The 21076-nt window shown below is 41.8% G+C and overlaps 2 protein-coding genes across 5 annotated transcripts in view; one reads left to right on the top strand and one right to left on the bottom strand.

Annotated features, from left to right (window-relative positions):
- LOC138439615 (GTPase IMAP family member 7-like) overlaps window positions 1-21076 on the top strand; it is a 566929-nt gene that overhangs the window by 448970 nt on the left and 96883 nt on the right. The window lies entirely within an intron of this gene.
- The window catches only part of LOC138439614 (GTPase IMAP family member 4-like), a 49543-nt gene continuing 47220 nt past the window's right edge, over window positions 18754-21076 (bottom strand). For all 4 annotated transcript variants that reach the window (XM_069588682.1, XM_069588681.1, XM_069588683.1 and 1 more), the window contains one exon: window positions 18754-20448. In XM_069588682.1, coding sequence (XP_069444783.1) covers window positions 19538-20448 — 911 coding nt within the window. In that variant the 3' untranslated portion in view covers window positions 18754-19537. The remainder of the gene's footprint in view (window positions 20449-21076) is intronic.

Genomic DNA, 21076 nt, shown 5'->3' on the forward strand with positions numbered 1-21076 from the left:
GTCATTTTTGAGACTGCAACCAAGTACTGCATTTCAGACTCAATTGTTGACCATGATGGCTACTCCATTTCTTCTAAGGGATTGCTGCCCACAGTAGTAGATATAGTGGTCTTCTGAGTTAATTTCACCCATTCCAGTCCATTTTAGTTCACTGATTCCTAGAATGTCGACATTCACTCTTGCCATCTCCTGTTTGACCACTTCCAATTTGCCTTGATTCATGGAACTAACATTCCAGGTTCCTATGCAATATTGCTCTTTACAGCATCAGACTTTGCTTCTATCACCAGTCACATCCACAGCAGGGTATTGTTTTTGCTTTGGCTCCATCCCTTCATTCTTCCTGGAGTTATTTCTCCACTGATCTCCAGTAGCATATTGGGCACCTACTGACCTGGGGAGTTCCTCTTTCATTATCCTATCATTTTGCCTTTTCATACTGTTCATGGGGTTCTCAAGGCAAGAATACTGAAGTGGTTTCCATTCCCTTCTCCAGTGGACCACATTCTGTCAAGAAGATAAATATCTTTAAATTAGGTACTTTCCTTTTAACCCCGTTGGCCTAATTGATCTCATCCTAGAAAGTATAAGTATTAACCAAATGTCAGGCCCTGTCACTCACAAAACGTCAAGTCACTAAATGACAAATGGCAAGTCACTTAAAACACATCATTCATTAAAAATTCTAAAGGCAGATGAATGGATAAGAAAGCTGTGGTACATATACACAATGGAGTATTACTCAGCCATTAAAAATAATTCATTTGGATCAGTTCTAATGAGATGGATGGAACTGGAGCTGATTATACAGAATGAAGTAAGCCAGAAAGAATAACACCAAAACAGTATACTAACACATATATATGGAATTTAGAAAGATGGTAATGATGACCCTGTATTCGAGACAGCAAAAGAGACACAGATGTGTAGAGTGGACTTTTGGACTCTGAGGGAGGGGGAGAGGGTGGGAAGATTTGGGAGAATGGCATTGAAACATGTGTACTATCAGGTAAGAAACGAATCGCCAGTCTATGTCCGGTGCAGGATACAGGATGCTTGGGGCTGGTGCACGAGGATGACCCAGAGAGATGTTATGGGGAGGGAGGTGGGAGGGGGGTTCATGTTTGGGAACGCATATACACCCATGGTGGATTCATGTCAATGTATGGCAAAACCAATACAGTGTTTTAAAGTAAAATAAAGTAAAAATAAAATTTTAAAAAATATTCTAAAGGAATTTCTTAAAATTTTACAGAATATGGGTTTTTCTCTCCTTTGTTACTAAAAATCAAAGAAAACCCACGACATTTCAGAAGGAAGGGGAGCTGTTGCTTCACACCATCACTCCCTGAGCATCAGAGAACAGAGAAGGCATGGTCCGTTTATTCTGGAAATCCTATGGTCTGTGTACCAGAAAGAAAGAGGTGCTGAGGATGAGGTCATGGGTTGGGGGAGGAGAGGGGTTTGTCTTTGCCAAAGCTGTGAAAATAGTGACCTTTGGAATTCATTATTCTCAAAAAACAAAAACAAAAAACACAAAACCCTACACTGGAGCAAAGCATGAAAGAGATCTGGAGAGTCCAAAGTGACCAGTGAGTCCATGGGCTGCTTCCTCCTTGGTGGGTCAAAGCAATGGCTAAAAATCTCAGGGAAGTTTTCCAGCTCTGAATTCTCCTGTAATAACTTTCATACACTCTGTGGAAAGTTCAAAATAATGAGAGTTTTTAAACAATTGTTGGAAGACACTGAGAGTGACCAAATACAGGGAGAGGCTATGCGGAACTTGACACTTCACTCAGGGGCCACGTGGCTGTCACATGTATGTGGTTCGCCCCTGAGAGTATGTCTCCATCCTGCTGATCCAGGGATGCGCTCAAGCAGAAATTCGCTGGGACCTGAGCGTAAGAGGATGGAGTTTGGGGGCAGCCAGAGAGGGTAGATATTGATGGAGAACTCCCACAGAGGGGCATGAGTGGGAGCATGAGCAATTCTGTATAAAAACTCCTTTCAAGTCTTTGGATGACCCAGGAATTGCGGTCTCTAAAGGGTCCAGGGGAGGCGTTTTGGAAGGATGAATAAGCTGGTCAGAGATTTCAGCAGTTGCCCTCAGCAGCAAAGACAGAATTTTAGATTCTAGTCCACCAAGTAGTCCACTGAAGTACTAGTGGGAGTAAAGATCACCTCAGGACTAAGGGACTTGCCCTGAAAGAGCAAAACTGGAACAGTTCCTTGCTAACGACATTAAGCCTTTCCAGGTTAAGTTCAAAGGCATCGACCAGTAATATAAGTGCCTGCTGGAGCAAACCCAGGATCCTTCAGAAGAGCATAATAATATCCTGAGTCTCTGCAACATGCTACGGAGAATATCCTGTAAACTATTAAAAATTCTTATTTTCTAACACAAAGGTAGAAAGTTATAAAACTTCCCTCTACAAATGTTTACCTGCATCTTATTATGTTTTGTGTGTTCTCTTTTCACTATCACTCAGTTTAGGATATTTTGCAAATTCTTTGTGATATCTTTTATCTCTCATGGATATTAAGGAGAATGTATTTAATTTCCAAATATTTGAGTATTTTCTAGAAATTGCAGTATCCAGTATGGTAGACACTAGCCATATGTGGTTATTGGGAATTTGGAATATAGCTATACCTGGGAAACTGAACTTTTATTTCATGATAATTTGTTTTAATTTAAATTTAAACACTGAAACACGGTAAAATATTTTACTGTTCAACACAGTTCTGTTGTTTGGGTAGAAATACACTTCACTCTAACTGTTGTATCACGTATTATTCTTGTATTGCAATGTAAACCTTGGGCACATTTACCATTTCTAGTGTCAGAACATAATAAACACATCATCACTGATTTAGTCGATGTCTGAAGACTGTTTCCCTTTCAACAATCTTCCTAATGAGTGTTGTGGTACTTTTATGAACACTTTGTGTAGACAACATGGGTTACAGTGATACAGAGCTACATTTAGTTGGTTATTAAATTTAAATCTTGATGATTATTTTACTTATAATAGATTCCGATTAAGTTTTAGTTAAAAGTAAGCATGGAGAAAATTTAAGCTTCAAAATGAAGGCATGATATTGGTGCAGAATGAATGGAGATGACAAAGCAGGTACTAAACTGGAACAGGAGAGAGAAAAAGAGCCGGGAAGATGTTTTACAACATTCACCATGAATGGTAATTGCAGTGTGCTGCAGTGCAGTGAAACCAAGAAAAAAGAAACAAAAGGTGTTAGAGATCTTTTCAGTCAATACATACAGGGTTTGATAAAAAGGTTCCTTTTAGCCATCAAAAACAGACTTGACAAAACTAGTAACGGAAGCCAGAATTGAATGGCCAACAAAAAACACTTTGGACGGCTTTTAACAGACTCAGGACTTGCAACTTGGACCAGCTATAAAACAACTTGGATTATTGTGTGAAAAAAAACATTTTCAATTGGAGAGATGATGAAAAATATTATTACTTTGGTTATGGAAAGTTTTCTTGCAAATGTTTAAAGAAAAAACTAAAAATGCTAATGTATACAAAACATGAAAGACCTTCTACCAAATAATTGCCCAGAGAAAAAAAGACCTTTAAAATAATATCAAAGATTAGTGGACTTAAAGTTTTAAAAATTGCAAGTCTTTTTCTTTAGAGCTACATGAGAAGTGTTACTTTAGACACAATCGACATAACACTTTGAGTATGTCTTTATTTTCTTCTCTATGTGATATTTGACTTGCTCAGTTCTTGCCTGATTGTGTCACGAGCTCTTCATTTAGCTGTGCTTAGTCACCACTGCAGATGGTGACTGCAGCCATGAAGTTAAAAGACGCTTACTCCTTGGAAGAGAAGTTATGACCAACCTAGATAGCATATTGAAAAGCAGACACATTACTTTGCCAACAAAGTTCCATCTAGTCAAGGCTATAGTTTTTCCAGTGGTCATGTATAGATGTGAGAGTTAGACTGAGAAGAAAGCTGAGTGCTGAAGAACTGATGCTTTTGAACTGTGGTGTTGGAGAAGACTCTAGAGACTCCCTTGGACTGCAAGGAGATCCAACCAGTTCATTCTGAAGGAGATCAGCCGTGGGATTTGTTTGGAGGGACTGATGCTACAGCTGAAACTCCAGTACTTTGGCCACCTGATGCGAAGAGCTGACTCATTGGAAAATACTCTGATGCTGGGAGGGATTGGGGGCAGGAGGAGAAGGGGATGACCGAGGATGAGATGGCTGGATGGCATATCCGACTCGATGGATGTGAGTCTAAGTGAACTCCAGGAGTTGGTGATGGACAGGGAGGCCTGGTGTGCTGCGATTCATGGGGTCACTAAGAGTCAGACACGACTGAGCAACTGAACTGAATTGAACTGAATCGCCCAGCATTTCACATGATGTACCCTGCATATAAGTTAAATAAACAGGGTGACAATATACAGCCTGATGTATTCCTTTCCCAATTTGGATCCAGTCTGTTGTTCCATGTCCAGTTCTAACTGTTGCTTCAAGATTGCTGGGAGAAATATCAATAACCTCAGATATGCAGATGACACCACCCTTATAGCAGAAAGTGAAGAGGAACTAAAGAGCCTCTTGATGAAAGTGAAAGAGGAGAGTGATAAAACTGGTTTAAATTCAACGTTCAAAAAATGAAGATCATGGCATCCAGTCCCATCACTTCATGGCGAATAGATGGTGAAACAATGAGAACGGTAACAGACTTTATTTTTTGGGCTCCAAAATCACTGCAGATGGTGACTGCAGCCATGAAATTAAGAGATGCTTGCTCCTTGGAAGAAAAGCTATAACCAACCTAGTTCAGTTCATTTCAGTTCAGTCACTCAGTCGTGTCCAACTCTTTGTGACCCCATGAATCACAGCATGCCAGGCCTCCCTGTCCATCACCAACTCCCAGAGTTCACTCAGACTCACGTCTATCGAGTTGGTGATGCCATCCAGACAGCATATTAAAAAGCAGAGACATTACTTTGCTGACAAAGGTCCATCTAGTCAAAGCTATGGCTTTTCCAGTAGTCATGTATGGATGTGAGAGCCAGACTCTAAAGAAAGTTGAGTGCCGAAGAACTGATGCTTTTGAACTGTGGTGTTGGAGAAGACTCTTGAGGGTCACTTTGACTGCAAGGAGATCCAACCAGTTCATCTTAAAGATCAGTACTGAATATTCCTCAGAAGGACTGATGCTGAAGCAGACACTCCAATACTTTGGCCACCTGATGGGAAGAACTGACTCATTGGAAAAGACCCTGATGCTGGGAAAGATTGAAGGCAGGAAGAGAAGGGGATGGCAGAGGATGAGATGGTTCCATGGCATCACTGACTCAATGGACATGATCTTGAGCAAGTTCTGGGTGTTGGTGATGGACAAGGATGCCTGCTGTGCTGCAGTCCATGGGGTTGCAAAGAGTTGGACATGGCTGAGTGACTGAACAGGACTGAATTGGGCTCTCTTCCATTTCCAGGAGAAGGAGGACTCTAACTGTGGTTTCTGGTCCCTGTTTTATCTCCACCTCATCTTTACTTAGGAGTCCTAGGATATGGGTAACGGTATGGTGTTTTGCTTTATTAGATTCAGTTCTTTGAATGTATACTTTTCCTTCAGAATCCTGGAGGAGAGAAGGGTCTTTGGCACCCTTGATCTAGCTGGTAATACTTGGAGCAGAGGAAATGCCTTCAAAAAATTTGAAGCCACTATCCCTTTCTTTGTCAGACACAGGGTATCTGCTCCAGTGCAATCACTCTCAAATCAGTCGAGAACCAGCCACATTGGCAATGCCAGGGAACTGTTAGGCGTGCAAATTCTCAGGTCTACTCATTCAGTAACTTTGTATGTTAACAAGTCTTCCAGGTGACTCTGATGCATGCTCAGTTTAGTTCAGTTCAGTGGCTCAGTCGTGTCTGACTCTCTGCGATCCCATGAACCACAGCACACCAGGCCTCCCTGTCCATTACCAACTCCTGGAGTCCACCCAAACCCATGTCCATTGAATAGGTGATGCCACCAAACCATCTCATCCTGTCATCCCCTTCTCCTCCTGCCCTCAATATTTCTCAGCATTAGGGTCTTTTCAAATGAGTCAGCTCTCTGCATCAGGTGCCCAAAGTGTTGGCGCTTCAGCTTCAACATCAGTCCTTCCAATGAACACCCAGGACTGATCACCTTTAGGAAGGACTGGTTCGATCTCCTTGCAGTCCAAGGGACTCTCAAGAGTCTTCTCCAACACCACAGTTCAAAACCGTCAATTCTTCGGTGCTCAGCTTTCTTTATAGTCAAACTCTCACATCCATACATGACCACTGGAAAAACCATAGCCTTGACTAGACAGACCTTTGTTGGCAAAGTAATATCTCTGCTTTCTAATATGCTGTCTAGGTTGGTCATGACTTTCCTTCTTAGGAGTAAGCATCTTTTTATTTCATTGTTGCAATCACCATCTGCAGTGATTTTGGAGCCCAGAAAAATAATGTCAGCCACAGTTACCACTGTTTCCCCATCTATTTGCCATGAAGTGATGGGACCGGATGCCATGATCTCCATTTTCTGAATGTTGAGCTTTAAGCCAACTTTTTCACTCTCCTCTTTCACTTTCAACAAGAGGCTCTTTAGTTCTTCTTCACTTTCTGCCATAAGGGTGGTGTCATCTGCATATCTGAGGTTATTGATATTTCTCCCGGCAATCTTGATTCTAGCTTGTGCTTCCTCCAGCCCAGCGTCTTTCATGATGCTCTCTGCATAGAAGTTAAATAGCAGGGTGACAATATACAGCCTTGACGTACTCCTTTTCCTATTTGGAACCAGTCTGTTGTTCCATGTCCAGTTCTAACTGTTGCTTCCTGACCTGCATAGAAGTTTCTCAAGAGGCAGGTCAGGCGGTCTGGTATTCCCATCTCTTTCAGAATTTTCCACAGTTTATTGTGATCCACATAGTCAAAGCCTTTGGGATAGTCAATAAAGCAGAAATAGATATTTTTCTGAAACTCTCTTGCTGTTTCAATGATGCGTGCTAATGCTTCACAAAATATGGAAAAATCTGAATAATCAGTTTCCACTATTTTAAAAAAAATTAATAGATTTTTTTCAAAAGATGACTTTTTCAAAAGCCTTGTCAACAAATGGATTGTCCATATCCTATCACTTCTCCAATTTTCCAAAAAAGGTTTAGTCACTAGACAATAACATCTTACACAATAGAAGTCCAGCTAATTAGAGTTGAGAACAGTCTCTCCTCTTCTAGGGGAAAGGAAGCAGGAAGGCAGGGGAATAAAGCAATCAGATGTGGTCCTAAGCTTTTCTCTCCAGGTTCAGGAAACAAGAAGTGTATTCGATAGTGAAGTTCTGGTCACTTCTTGCATTGTGGTCTGGGGAGTGCCCTCTGGAAAAAACTTTCAAACATGGATGTCACCTTATGTTCTTGTTTCAAGGATGGAAATACTTTCCTTTTCTATCTGCTTTGGTGGCTCCCCAGTACTTTCTAGTATTTGTTCTTTGTAGTTTATTCCAAAGTTTATCTGTAGGATATTTAGTATGTTATAAGACTGTATTTTTTGGAACCAGACTCAGGCACTGAGGTTCTATTTTCTTGACCCTTCCTTGGTTCATGTATAGAATGAGGAAGAGTTTAGGACTGTAGGAAAGTTTGGTTGGGGATCGTCAAAAGAATCCGCCATACCGTTGAGAATGAGGTCTCTCTAGAGTGAGGAGTGTGTGGCAAGTTCACCCCAGCTCATATGGCAGGTGCTGCTGGACATCAGCTCACTAGCATTTGTCCCCCCCTCATTACTAACAAAACTACAGTTTTGCTTATCACAGCAACGGACCCATGTGAAATACTGAGTTGTACTGTGTTTCTCATAGCTGGGGTAAGCATATGACCAGGAGGTGGTAGAAGAAGCCCTGTGGGTTGGCTTTGCTTTTGCAGTAGAAGTGCCATCCTGTCTTCCTTCTTGTGTCTGTTCTTTCTGCTTGCAGTTCTGAGCTGAGGCTGGAGCTGAAGTGGCCATCTTGCCACTGGGGACAAAAGATACCATAACGGGTGGAAGAAAAAAAATCAAGTTCTTTGGATAGTTACCTCAGCCCTGGAGTACCAGCTGTATACTCCGTGTATCAAAATTGAACCCTTTGTTAAGCTACTTTAATAAAGTTGTATTTCCTGCAACCACATGAAATATCACCCTCTAGCTGATATTCCAGGGCTGAATAAGCCACTGCCTGACCAGCCACAGAGAACATAGACCATCTGGAGCTGTGGTCAAGTCAGTTGAGGAGCCCCTGAAAGGGCACTGCCTGGAGTGGGAAATCAACTCACTTGGTGCCTTTACACCAGCTTGTGGACTTTCTTGTTGGGGACCAGCAGGCCTTCAGAGGCTTGACAGACATGAGACATCACCCAGCAAGTAGGGGAGACAGAGGCTGAGGCTGGAGACCCCATATGCACGTGCATGTGTGCGTGTTCAGTTGTGTCCGACTCTGTGATTCTATGGACTGTAGCCTTACATCCATGGAATTTCCCAGGTAAGAATACTGAAGTGGGTTTCCATTTCCTTCTCCAGGGAATCTTCCCAACCCGGGGATCGAATCTGTATCTCCTGCATTGACAGGCAGATTCTTTACCACTGGCACCACCAGGGGAGCCTGGAGAACTCCATCTTTCTCCACAAACCAGTGTCACATAAGGCGTTGAAAGTCCATGGGAGGAAATAAATACAATGGTTGCAGAAACTGTCTGAGTCACCTACATGGAGACTGGACTGTATCTAAAGGGGCCATTTCTTCTTTTTTTCCTTCCCTTAGTCTTTACTGAATTTGTTACAGTATTGCTTTTCTTTTATGTTTTGGTTTTGGGGCTGCAAGTCATGTGGGATCTTTAGCTCCCCGGCCAGGGATCAAACCCCCACCACCTGCATTGGAAGGCAAAGTCTTATTAACTGGACCACGAGGGAAGTCCCTAAAGGGGCTCTTTAATACATCAGATTGGACTGGTTTTTACGTGAGAATCAACATTTAATTCTGTGTTTTCTCTGGAAATAATGGATAAGACCTAGGAAAGATTATGAAATTTGAGACAATGGAAACATATACTTTTTCTCTCTATTCCCTAAACATAGTATATGTTTAATTTTGCCACAGAGGCCATTTCCAGTGGATTCGAAATTGTTCCGCAGGGAGTGATTGACTTATAGTCTCAGAGGACTCATTTCCATACACTTGTTCAAAACTTTAGGTTTGTAAAGGCAACTATTACCTCAAGAAGAATTAAACCTAAACAACATTTTCCCATCTCATTATCTTTTATCACAAATCCTATATCAACAATATGAAGCTTAAGAAAAGTTCAGTTCAGTTCAGTTGCTCAGTCATGTCCAGCTCTTTGCAATCCCATGGACTGCAGCATGCCAGGCTTCCCTGTCCATCACCAACTCCTGATGTTTGCTCAAACTCATGTCCATCGAGTCGATGATGCTATCCAACCATCTCATTCTCTGTGGTCCCCTTCTCCTCCTGCCTTCAATCTTTCCCAGCATCAGAATCTTTTCAAACGAGTCAATTCTTTGCATCAGGTGGCCAAAATATTGGAGTTTCACCTTTAGCTTCAGGCCTTCCAATGAATATTCAGGACTGATTTCCTTTAGGATGAACTGGTTTGATCTTCTTGTAACCCAAGAGACTCTCAAGAGTCTTCTCCAACACCAAATACAAAAGCATCAATTCTTTGGCACTCAGCTTTCTTTATAGTCCTAATCTCACATCCATACATGACTACTGGAAAAACCAGAGCTTTGACTAGATGGACCTTTGTTGGCAAAGTAATGTCTCTGCTTTTTAATATGCTGTCTAGGTTGGCCATAACTTTTCTTCCAAGGAGCAAGCATCTCTTAATTTCATGGCTGCAGTCACCATCTGCAGCGATTTTGAAGCCCCCCAAAACAATGCTGTCACTGTTTGCCCACCTATTTGCCATGAAGTGATGGGACTGGTTGCCATGATCTTAGTTGTTTGAAGGTTAAGTTTTAAGCCAACTTTTTCACACTTTTCTTTCACTTTTCATTGAGGCTCTTTATTCTTCTTCATTTTCTGATCATAATGAGACAAAAGCAGAAATTACTTCTAGGAAAATGTGCTTCCATCTGGAAACTAAAATGGCGCATTGTGTTAAACAACTCTGGTTGAAAACAAAAATACAAACTGACTCTTTAGAATTTCTTAAAGATCATAATAATGAAAACACTAAATATCAGAAGCTTAGGCTTCATTGAAAGAAGTGACCAGAGAAAAATGCATTGCACCAAAAACTTTTTCAATAAAAGTAAAAGAAAGAAAGGGCTTCCCTGCTGGCTCAGCTAGTAAAGAATCTGCCTGCAATGTTGGGAGACCTGGGTTCAATCCCTGGGTTGGGAAAATGCCCTGGAGAAGGGAAAGGCTAGCTACTTCAGCATTCTGGCCTGGAGAATTCCATGGACTATACAGTCCATGGAGTTGCAAAGAGTTGGATACGAGTGACCTACTTTCACTTTCACTTTCAAAAGAAAGAAAATAAATTCTCATTTAAAAAACAAAACGTGCAAAAAGTAAAGTAAGGTAAATTAAAAGCAAGTACAAGTACAAAAGACAAAACTTTATGTATTAGCAAATAGGTGCCAACACCACCATTAAGAATGTGATACTTCATGACCAAGAGGGATAGAAAACAAAGAGGTTGGTTGAATATTGGGAAATCTGTTAACGTCATTCACTCAATTATTTTCATGGATGATTCTTTAAAAGTCTTTAATAAAATTCAATAGTCATTCATGATAAAACCCCCAAGAAAATAGTGATTGTGGGATACTCGCTTAATATGATTACACACCACACACAAACACAAATACTTGTAATACCCTGCTGGAGTTCAGCTGCTATCTTACTTGCCTAATTGGGAAACACTCAGGGTGGGTGTGATAACTGGTCGGGAAGATCCTTTGGAGTAGGAAATGACAACCCACCCAAGTGTGCTTGCCTGGAAAATTACATGGACAGAGGAGCCTGGTGGGCTGCAGTCCATAGGATTTCAAAGAGTCTGACACAACTGAGCGGACACGCACATGCACAAATGAAGACATTTCCAGGGAGAAAGCAAGCGTTCCCATGCACTACTATTCAGTGGTATAATGGAGGTTTTAGCAAACAAAGAGCAATCAATTAGGGGCATAAGAATACATGGAGGCATGCATGGCCCTGTGGGGCTCCTGGGCCCAAGGCTTTTGTGTCCCCTCTTTCTCTGATCACAGGATACAGCCTTCACTCAGCCTCCATGACCTTCCCTGAGCTCCAGTGGGCAGATTCAAGCAGTTGTCAATTGGGGAAGGAAGGAATTGGGAAACCAGAGAAATAGTCAAGAGGAGCCTTGGGGTAAGGTCTTGCTTCCCCATCAAAGGATACACACAGTAACGCCTTTGTGTTTGTTTACAGGTACTGAAACCACTCCTGGTGGCAGCAGTTAACAATTAACCATGGTATGCTCCCCACAGCTTGTAGACCCTAGACCAGTTGGACCTGAAGGATGATGATACTGACTCTTGCTTACCTCACCACCAAGCCATCAGAAGACCATCCAAGAGCTGATCACACCCTCTTTGGACAATAAAACTTCTCACTGTCTTCCCCAAGTGGGGATAGAGGGCTTTGAAAGCATGAGCCCACTGTGTCCCCATTTGCCTGGCAAAGCAATGAAATGCTCCTTTTCTACCCAAAACTCTGTCTCCAAGATTTGACTCAGCATTGGTGTACAGAGAAGCTGAGCTTTCTCTGGTGACCCAAGGACAACAGAGCAGATAAAACCAAGGCGGGTCTTGGAATGCAGGAACAGAAAACCAGACCCTTATCATCCTTCCCTCCCCCGTGTTGAAACTATTAATGGATTTCAGGTCCTCCTGAGCAGTATAACCTGTCTCCCTTCCTACCCCATAGGGAGAAGGCATTTGCCTTACTCTTCCCCCCAACCCAGTATATGTGACTCATCCAGTCAGCAAATGACCCCTATCCCACTCCTTGCACTCTGGGTATAAAAGCAGACTAAGGACCCCTGTTTAACATCAGTTTTGCCTCGAGCTGGCCCGCTGTTGTAACAGCGTCTCCCACTCTAATAAACTTTATTTCCCTTTCATTCTGTCTCATGTCTGGAAATTCTTTTCCAACCTGTGCCTGGACCATGGCACCTTCTGCATCATAAGTGAAGGAGAAGTGAGAAGCTGGGATACATCAGTAAGATGGAACACTATGTAGCAATAAAGGAGAACAAGCTCTTGGCACATACAACTTGAATGACTCCCCAAATCATTATGCTAAATGAATGAAGTCAGTCTCAAAAGGGACTTTGTTTTCCTTATCTCTAGATTCTCAGTGTCTAGTATAAAACCTACCAGCCAGTGCAAACAACCAATCAACGTCAATAAAAAGATGAACAGGCACAAACTTCCAAAACTTTTGAGAGAAGGAAATAAGCTTCATTCTTCTATTGCACTAATCACAGTGCATAGTATTAATCTGTCTGTCTTCTACCCTGGGAGGCAATGGGCACTACTGCCCTCAGCATATGCCACATGGGCTACTCTTCCCTGTGATGCTCAAGAGCAGAACCGGTTTTCTTAGAAGAAATCTAAGAATTGGAATTTGAGGATTTGGGAGGCAGTTCTTCCTGGGTTACTAGATCAGCTTTGCAAAATTTCCTAATTGTCTTATCTCGAGCAAGTTATTTAAGCTTTCTATGTTTTTATATTTCCTTCTGTAATAGAAGGTAATCAATCATAATTTCTGGAAAGTTGGGAGAATTAGAAAAGTACTCACTTAAAGTACTCAGGACAGTGTTGGGCACACAGGAAGCACCTGGAAGTTGTTAGCTGTGATGATCACCAGTTCATTTTACAGAGGAGGCAGCAGAAATCCAGATGTGGTTAAGGACTTGCCAGAGGTTAAAGTAAGAGGGGCAGAACCAACCGTGCTTGTGCAAGTCATGACTGCTTTAAGCCTCTGTCACTTGAGCTGCAAAATGAGGGGGTTGGACAACATCTTCTCTAGAGAGCTTCCAGTTCTACAGTTCTCATTCTACTAACTGGCAGCCTAGGACTTAAAGAATTAATTTACCTGCCTGAATGGTCTAGTGGCTTCCCCTACTTTCTTCAATTTGAACCTGAATTTGGCAATAAGGAGTTCATGATCTGAGCCACAGTCAGCTCTGTGTCTTGCTTCTCCATTTCAGCTTCTCCATCTTTGGTTGCAAAGAATATAATCAATCTGATTTCAGCATTGACCATCTGGTGATGTCCATGTGTAGAGTCTTCTCTTGTGTTGTTGGAAGAGGGTGTTTACTATGACCAGTGCGTACTCTTGGAAAAACTGTTAGTCTTTGACTTGCTTCATTCTGTACTCCCAGGCCAAATTTGCCTGTTACTCCAGGTATCTTTTGACTTCCTGCTTTTGCATTCTAGTCCCCTATAATGAAAATGACATCTTTTTTGGGTGTTAATTCTAGACGGTCTTGTAGGCCTTCATAGAACCATTCAACTTCAGCTTCTTCAGTGTTACTGGTCAGGGCATAGACTTGGGTTACTGTGATATTGAATGGTTTGCTAAGGAAACAAACAGAGATCATTCTGTCATTTTTGAGATGGCATCCAAGTACTGCATTTCAGACTCACTTTTTTATCCTATGATGGCTACTGCATTTCTTATAAGAAATTCTTGTCCACAGTAGTAGATATAATGGTCATCTGAGTTAAATTCCCCCATTCCAGTCCATTTTAGTTCTCTGATTCCTAAAATGTCAGTGTTCACTGTTGTGATCTCCTGTTTGAACACTTCTAATTTGCCTTGATTCTGGATCTAACATTCTATGTTCCTATGCAACATTGCTCTTTACAGCATTGGACTTTACTTGCATCACGAGTCACATCCACAATTGGGTATTTTTGCTTTGGAAGTGATGGGATTCCAGTTGAGCTATTTCAAATCCTAAAAAATGATGCTTTGAAAGTGCTGCACTCAATATGCCAGCAAATTTTGAAAACTCAGCATTGGCCACAAGACTGGAAAAGGTAAATTTTCATCCCAATCCCAAAGAGAGGCAATGCCAAAGAATGTTAAAACTACTGCACAATTGTACTCATCTCACATGCTAGTAAAGTAATGCTCAAAATCCTCCAAGCGAGGCTTCAATAGTATGTGAACTGTGAACATACAGATGTTCAAGCTGGTTTTAGAAAAGGCAGAGGAAGCAGAAATCAAATTGTCAACATTCATCGGATCATCAAAAAAGCAAGAGGGTTCCAGAAAAACATCTACTTCTACCCTATTGACTACACCAAAGCCTTTGATTGTGTGGATCACAACAAACTGTGGGAAATACTTCAAGAAGTGGGAAATACTTCAAGAAATTGGAATACCAGACCACCTGACCTGCCTCTTGAGAAACCTGTATGCAGGTCAGGAAGCAACAGCTAGAACTGGACATGGAACAATAGACTGGTTCCAAATAGGAAAAGGAGTACCTCAAGGCTGTATATTGTTACCCTGCTTAGTTAACTTCTATGCAATGCACATCATGAGAAATGCTGGGCTGGATGAAGCACAGCTGGAGTCAAGATTGCTGGGAGAAATATCAATAACCTCAGATACGCAGATGACACCACCCTTATGGCAGAAAGTGAAGAAGAACTAAAGAGCCTCTTGATGAAAGTGAAAGAGGAGAGTGAAAAAGTTGGCCTAAAACTTAACATTCAGAAAACTAAGATCATGGTTTCCAGTCCTATCACTTCATGGCAAATAGATGGGGAAACAATGGAAACAGTGATGATTTTATTTTTGGGCTCCAAAATCACTGTAGATGGTGACTGCAGCCATGAAATTAAGAGATACTTGCTCCTTGAAAGAAAAGCTATGACCAACCTGGACAGCATATTAGAAAGCAGAGACATTACTTTGCTGTCAAAGGTTCATCTAGTGAAAGCTTTTGTTTTTCCAGTAGTCATGTATGGATGTGAGAGTTGGACTGTAAAGAAAGCTGAGTGCTGAAGAATTGATGTTTTTGAACTATGGTGTTGGAGAAGACTCTTGAGAGTCTCTTTGACTGCAAGGAGATCCAACCAGTCCATCCTAAAGGAAATCAGTGCTGAATATTCATTGGAAGGCCTGAAGCTGAAGCTGAAACTCCAATACTTTTTGGCCACCTAATGTGAAGAACTGACTCATTGGAAAAGACCCTGTTGCATGGAAAGATTGAACGCAGGAGGAGAAGAAGACAACAGAGGATGAGGTGGTTGGATGGCATCACTGACTCGATGGACATGTGTTTGAGCAAACTTCAGAGGTTGGTGATGGACAGGGAAGGCTGACATGCTGCAGTCCATGTGATTGCAAAGGGTTGGACACGACTGAGCAACTGAACTGAACTGACCAGGCTGAATGCCTTTATTATTGTTTGGAAATGACTTACCACACAGCATCAGTAAATTGGTAAAAAAAAAAAAAAAAAAAGACAGACACCGGAGTGGGAGAATCTTCTGCTGCATTAATAATATACATATATTATCTATCTATCTATCTATATTGATATATGTGTGTTTGTGTATATTGGAGAGGGGCATGGCCACCCATGTCAGTATTCTTGCCTGGATAATCTTCATGGACAGAGGAGCCTGGTGGGCTACAGTCCATGGGGTCCCAAAGAGCTGGACATGATTGAGCGACTAAGCACAAATGTGTATGTGTGTGTGTGTATAGCTGTTCAGTCATGTCCAACTCTTTGCACCCCGTGGACTGCAGCACACCAGGCTTCCCTGTCCTTCACCTTCTCCTGGAGCTTGCTCAAACTCATGTCCATTGAGTGAGTGATGCCATGCAACCATCTCATCCTTTGTTGTTCCCTTCTCCTCCTGCCTTCAATCTTTCCCAGCATCAGGCTCTTTTCTAATGAGTCAGTTCTTCGCAACAGGTGGCCAAAGTATTGGCCCTTCAGCTTCAGCATCAGTCCTTCCAAAGAATATTCAGGCTGTTTTCCTTTAGGTTTGACTGATGTGATCTCTGTGTAGCCCAAGGGTCTCTCAAGAGTCTTCTCCAACACCACAGTTCAAAAGCATCAATTCTTTTGTGATCAGCCTTCTTTACAGTCCAATTCTCACATCCATACATGACTACTGGAAAACTCATAGCTTTCTCTATACAGACCTTTGTTGGCAAAGTGATATCTTTGCTGTTTAATACACTGTCTAGATTTGTCATACCTTTGCTTCCATGGAGCACGCATCTTCTAATTTCATGGCTGCAGTCATCATCCACAGTAATTTTGGAGCCCAAGAAAAGAAAATGTGTCACTGTTTCTACTTTTTCCCTTTCTACTTGAGATGAAGTGATGGGACCAGATGCCATGATCTTTGTATTTTGAATGTTGAGTTTTAAGCCAGCTTTTTCACTCTCCTCTTTTACTCTCATCAAGAGGCTGTTTAGTTCCTCTTTGATTTCTGGCATAAGGGTGGCATCATCTGCTTATCTGAGGTGATTGATATTTTCTTGGCAATCTTGATTCCAGCTTGTGCTTCATCCAGCCCAGCATTTCTCATGATGTTCTCCACATATAAGTAAAGTAAACAGGGTGACAGTATACAGCCTTGTCGTACTCATTTCCCAATTTTGAACCAGTCTGTTGTTCCATGCAAGGTTCTAACTGCTGCTTCCTGACCTGCAAACAGATTTCTCAGGAGACAGGTGAGGATGTCTGGTATTCCCAACTCTTGAAGATCACAGTTTGTTGTGATCCACACAAAGTCTTCACCATAGTCAATGAAGCAGAATTAGATGTTTTTCTTGAACTCCCTTGCTTTCTCTATGATCCAACGGATGTTGGCAATTTGATATCTGGTTCCTCTGCTTTTTGTAAACCCAGCATGGAAAATTGTAAATATTATTATATATTTATTATATATGTGTATATATATCATGCATATCTTTTTAAAAAGTCACATGCCTTATGTATCAGGGAAGGGAGCCAAATCCTTGGTAATTAGTAAAGCTAGTGGAGGTGATAGAATTCTGGCCGAACTCTTTAAAATTCTGAAAGATGATGCTGTTAATGTGCTGCACTCAGTGTGCCAGCAAATCTGGAGAACTCAGCGATCCCCACAGGATTGGGAAAGGTCAGTTTTCATTCCAGTCTCAAAGAAAGTGAGTGCTAAAGTATGGCGAATAATTACATTGAATATATTTCAATCCATTCTTGGATGTGTCTCAGGGACATTTACACTGCACATTCTTATTACAAAACAAGTATTCATGTACCCATGTTCACATTATTTTGATGAAATGATTAAAGTAATGAGATGGGAAATAAATAGCAGAACGATTTTCTTTGTGTCATCTACAGCATTAACCTGGGATGCAAGAACAAGAATAACTGAATGTATTTATACTGAAAATTACCACTGCAGCTAGCTTGTTTTCTTTTTTCATCTTAAGCCTGAATTTAATTTTCTTTGAGGGGTATGCATGGTTCTTTGGTTGAATATTTGCTTGTGTTGTAATACAATACAACACAAGTTTTAATATAATAAATACAATATTACATTATTAATTAACAATTTCTTATAATTTACATTATAATATTACATTACTAATGCAATATTGTATTTATTGTAATACAATAAAGTTGTAATACAATAGCATGTTAAATTCACAACTAACAATTTTGATTGAGACACTGATGATGAAAACCGTAGAGACCAAGTCCTCCCACATTCTGCAGAGTGAAACAGAATCTGTCCACTCAGAGTGACTGCCTCTGCTGGAGCCCTGTGCTTCTTCGCCAAGTGCTTCTCATATCTTTGAGTCTTTGCTAAATTCCCGGGTGGCTCAGATGGTAAAGTGTCTGCCTACTATGGGGGAGACCTGGGTTCAATCCCTGGGTCAAGAAGATCCTCTGGAGAAGGACATGGTGACCCACTCCAGTACTCTTGCCTGGAAAATCCCATGGACAAAGGAGCATGGTAGGCTATAGTCCATGGGGTCACAAAGAGTTGGACACAACTGAGTGACTTCACTTCACTTTAGCGACGGAACAACAACAGCAATATTTTCTTTCCAATAGTATGTTAGTTTCTACCGTACAGCAAAGTGAGGCAGCTATAGATAGATAGCAGCTGTGTTAAAGGTATAGTCCTGTTTGTTTGGGGGAAGTCAGGGCAAGGCATATGTCCTCTTTTGGACAGAATGGGTGAGGGCATGGAGAAGATGATTTTAAGATGACCAAGCAAGGAGAGTTGGCATAGGTCACATGTGACCTCCAGACCATGTTGGAAGAACATGGGAATGTGCTTGGGGAAAGCCTACAGTTACTAGGTGAAGAGGACCCATTGGAAGAGGAGAAAAGGGACAGGCATGTCTCTATTTTATCCATAGATTTAAAAGAATTTTTGTAGCAGGAAAGCCACAGTGGTCTCAGAAACCTTGGTTACACATAATTTCTACCAGTACATAATGATGACTCCAAGGAGAATGTAGACTTTGACTGACAGAGGGGTTGAGAATGTGGCTCAAACCTTCCGGGGGAAAAAGGGGATGGGAGATGTCTGGAGGGTGGACCAAGCCTACACCAAAATCATCTTGGACTTTCACAAAAAAGCTGAAATTCATCCCTGTGTTCTTAGAAGGAGTAGTGGTGCTCTCCAAGGGGCGGTGGAGGGGGGGAATTCAATTTGCACAAATATGAGAGAACAGAAAAGTTTTATTAAAATAACAATAAGCAAACAATTCATCTGCATGGGGCAGCTGTTAGTTTCACAGGAAAAGGAGAGAACTGGTTATTCAGCAAACTGGTTGTTGTTGGTCGAAGATTTCCTACAGATACATCTGAATACACCAAGCATTATTGGTTGAATATCTTTTGGGACTTTTGGCATTTCAAGTAGTTGAGTTCTGAAAAATCTATTTGCCAGAGAACTCTTTGTTCATAATGGTCAGTTGATAAGGAACATTTTGAGGCCTTCAGTAAAATTGTAAGTGAACAAATTTTCACTCATCTAGAAGGATTTCTATCAGTACCTCCTTCTGTAAGCTTAACTAAAGGAAAGAATCGATCTTTCTAATAAACTAAATGGGTAAGATGATCAGCGCCATCTAAAGACAAAATAAGTGAGAAAAGCTGTAGGGGAAGATCACCCACCAATCTAGAAAGAATCTAGAGGAGAAATCTCGTCTAGGGATAAAGAGAGAAAGCTCGGGGGCATCTTCTTTGGTCTCCTGCATTCTCTGTCTTGGTGTCTCTGAGAAAGAATTCACAAATAGGGAGCATCAATACTTTCTGCTTCAGAGTTTCACAAGTTGAGAATTTATCCCTTCCCTGTTAAATCAATCAAACATATACCAATTATCAATAGTGAGCTTACTCTCCTTAGCCCTGACAGTCTCAGAGAAAAAGGAGAATTCTCTGAGTTACATGGGGCAGGACCACCCGAAAATATGCAGGAAATAGAGACATATTTTCATGAAGTTTAATCCTTAAACAGAGAAAAAAAACCTCGTAACACATTAAGGATGATTTCAAGTATCTTATCCTGACTCAAAACATCTTCTCTGGCTGTTTGCTGCCTTGAAACCCAGTAAGCTTCCCTTTCTGCCAATTGCATTTCCATTTCCACCTTCCGCTTTTGCTGTTCTAGTTCATCCTTCAGCTTTCTGATTTCCTCTTCGAACTCCTGTTTTATCTGAGCTTTCGCTCTCTCAAGCTCTGCTCTGTAATATTCTTGTAACACTTGGGTTTGCTTCTGAATCTCCTCCTCGGTCTTCTGATACCGGCTATTCGTGTAGTATCTCCCCTTGCACTTGTCCACCATATCCTGGACCAGGGTCAGCAGCTGCTCCCTCTGGTCCTCCTGCTCAGCTCCTGTGGCCTTGTTGTTGAAAACACAGTAGCGACCTCTGAACTTGTGAATCAGCTCTTGGATGGCTGTAGGAGCTTGCTTTAAGTAATCACGGAAATCCATGCCATCTAAGTCATCTTTCCGGGTGAATAAGAGAATCATGTGTTCCCTAGCACTCTCTCCAAACATCGTCAGGATCTTCTCTGTGGCTTTCTGGCCTTCGGGTGTGTAACGGCCCAGTGGGATGACCAGGAGCAGAGCGTGAGGCCCCGGGGAGGTCAGCACCATGCAGCGGGTAATCTCCTTGACAGTCTCAGCATCTGGGGCCTCCGTGTCAAAAAGGCCAGGTGTGTCCACGACGACAACTTCTCTCCCCTTCCAGGTGCTGCTTCCTTTCTCACAGTGCTTGGTGATGGATACAGCCGAAAAGCTAGACAGAAACACTTTCTTTCTGAGGATGTTGTTTCCTGTTGCACTTTTTCCTGCCCCAGTCTTACCCACTAAGACAAGTCTCAGCTGGAAATCTCCGGAGTTTGCAAGCCCTGGAACATAAGGAAACAGAAGATCCAGTGTTTGAATGAACTTCAAATGTCTCTCCTGCAAGGCTCTGGCCCACTGAATAAATATTCAACCCTGAGTATTCATTGAAAAGACTGATGCTGAAGCTGAAGCTCCAATACTTTGGCCACCTGATGCAAAGAGCAGACTCACTGGAAAAGATTCTGATGCTGGGAAAGGTTGAAGGCAAAAGGAGAAGGGGGTGGCAGAGGATAAAATGGCTAGACAGCATCACCAAATCAATGGACATGAATTTGAGCAAACTCCAGGAGAGAGTGGAGGACAGAGGAACCTGGCAAGCTGCACTCCATGGGCATGACTTAGCAACTGAACAGGAATAACAACAGATATTTTTCAGGATCCCTTTCAGCTCTTACTCTGACCTTGTGAAAGCAAACAGCTCATAGAGGAGGAAACAGTGTGATTAAGAAGAGGACTCTGAGTTGCTGCCAGTAGCTGTTCTTCATAAGATAGGAGGTAACACAAAATTGACTGTGCATATTCGACTTCCTAGGAAAGTTGAAAGTTAATATCAGAGCAGTAGAGCACAGCAATTGAAACCTGAATTTAAACACCAAATCTTCTACCAGCTCTTTCTGTGCTGGTATTCAG

This window comes from Ovis canadensis, chromosome 4, assembly GCF_042477335.2.
Source record: "Ovis canadensis isolate MfBH-ARS-UI-01 breed Bighorn chromosome 4, ARS-UI_OviCan_v2, whole genome shotgun sequence".
In the NCBI taxonomy this organism is placed as follows: domain Eukaryota; kingdom Metazoa; phylum Chordata; class Mammalia; order Artiodactyla; family Bovidae; genus Ovis; species Ovis canadensis.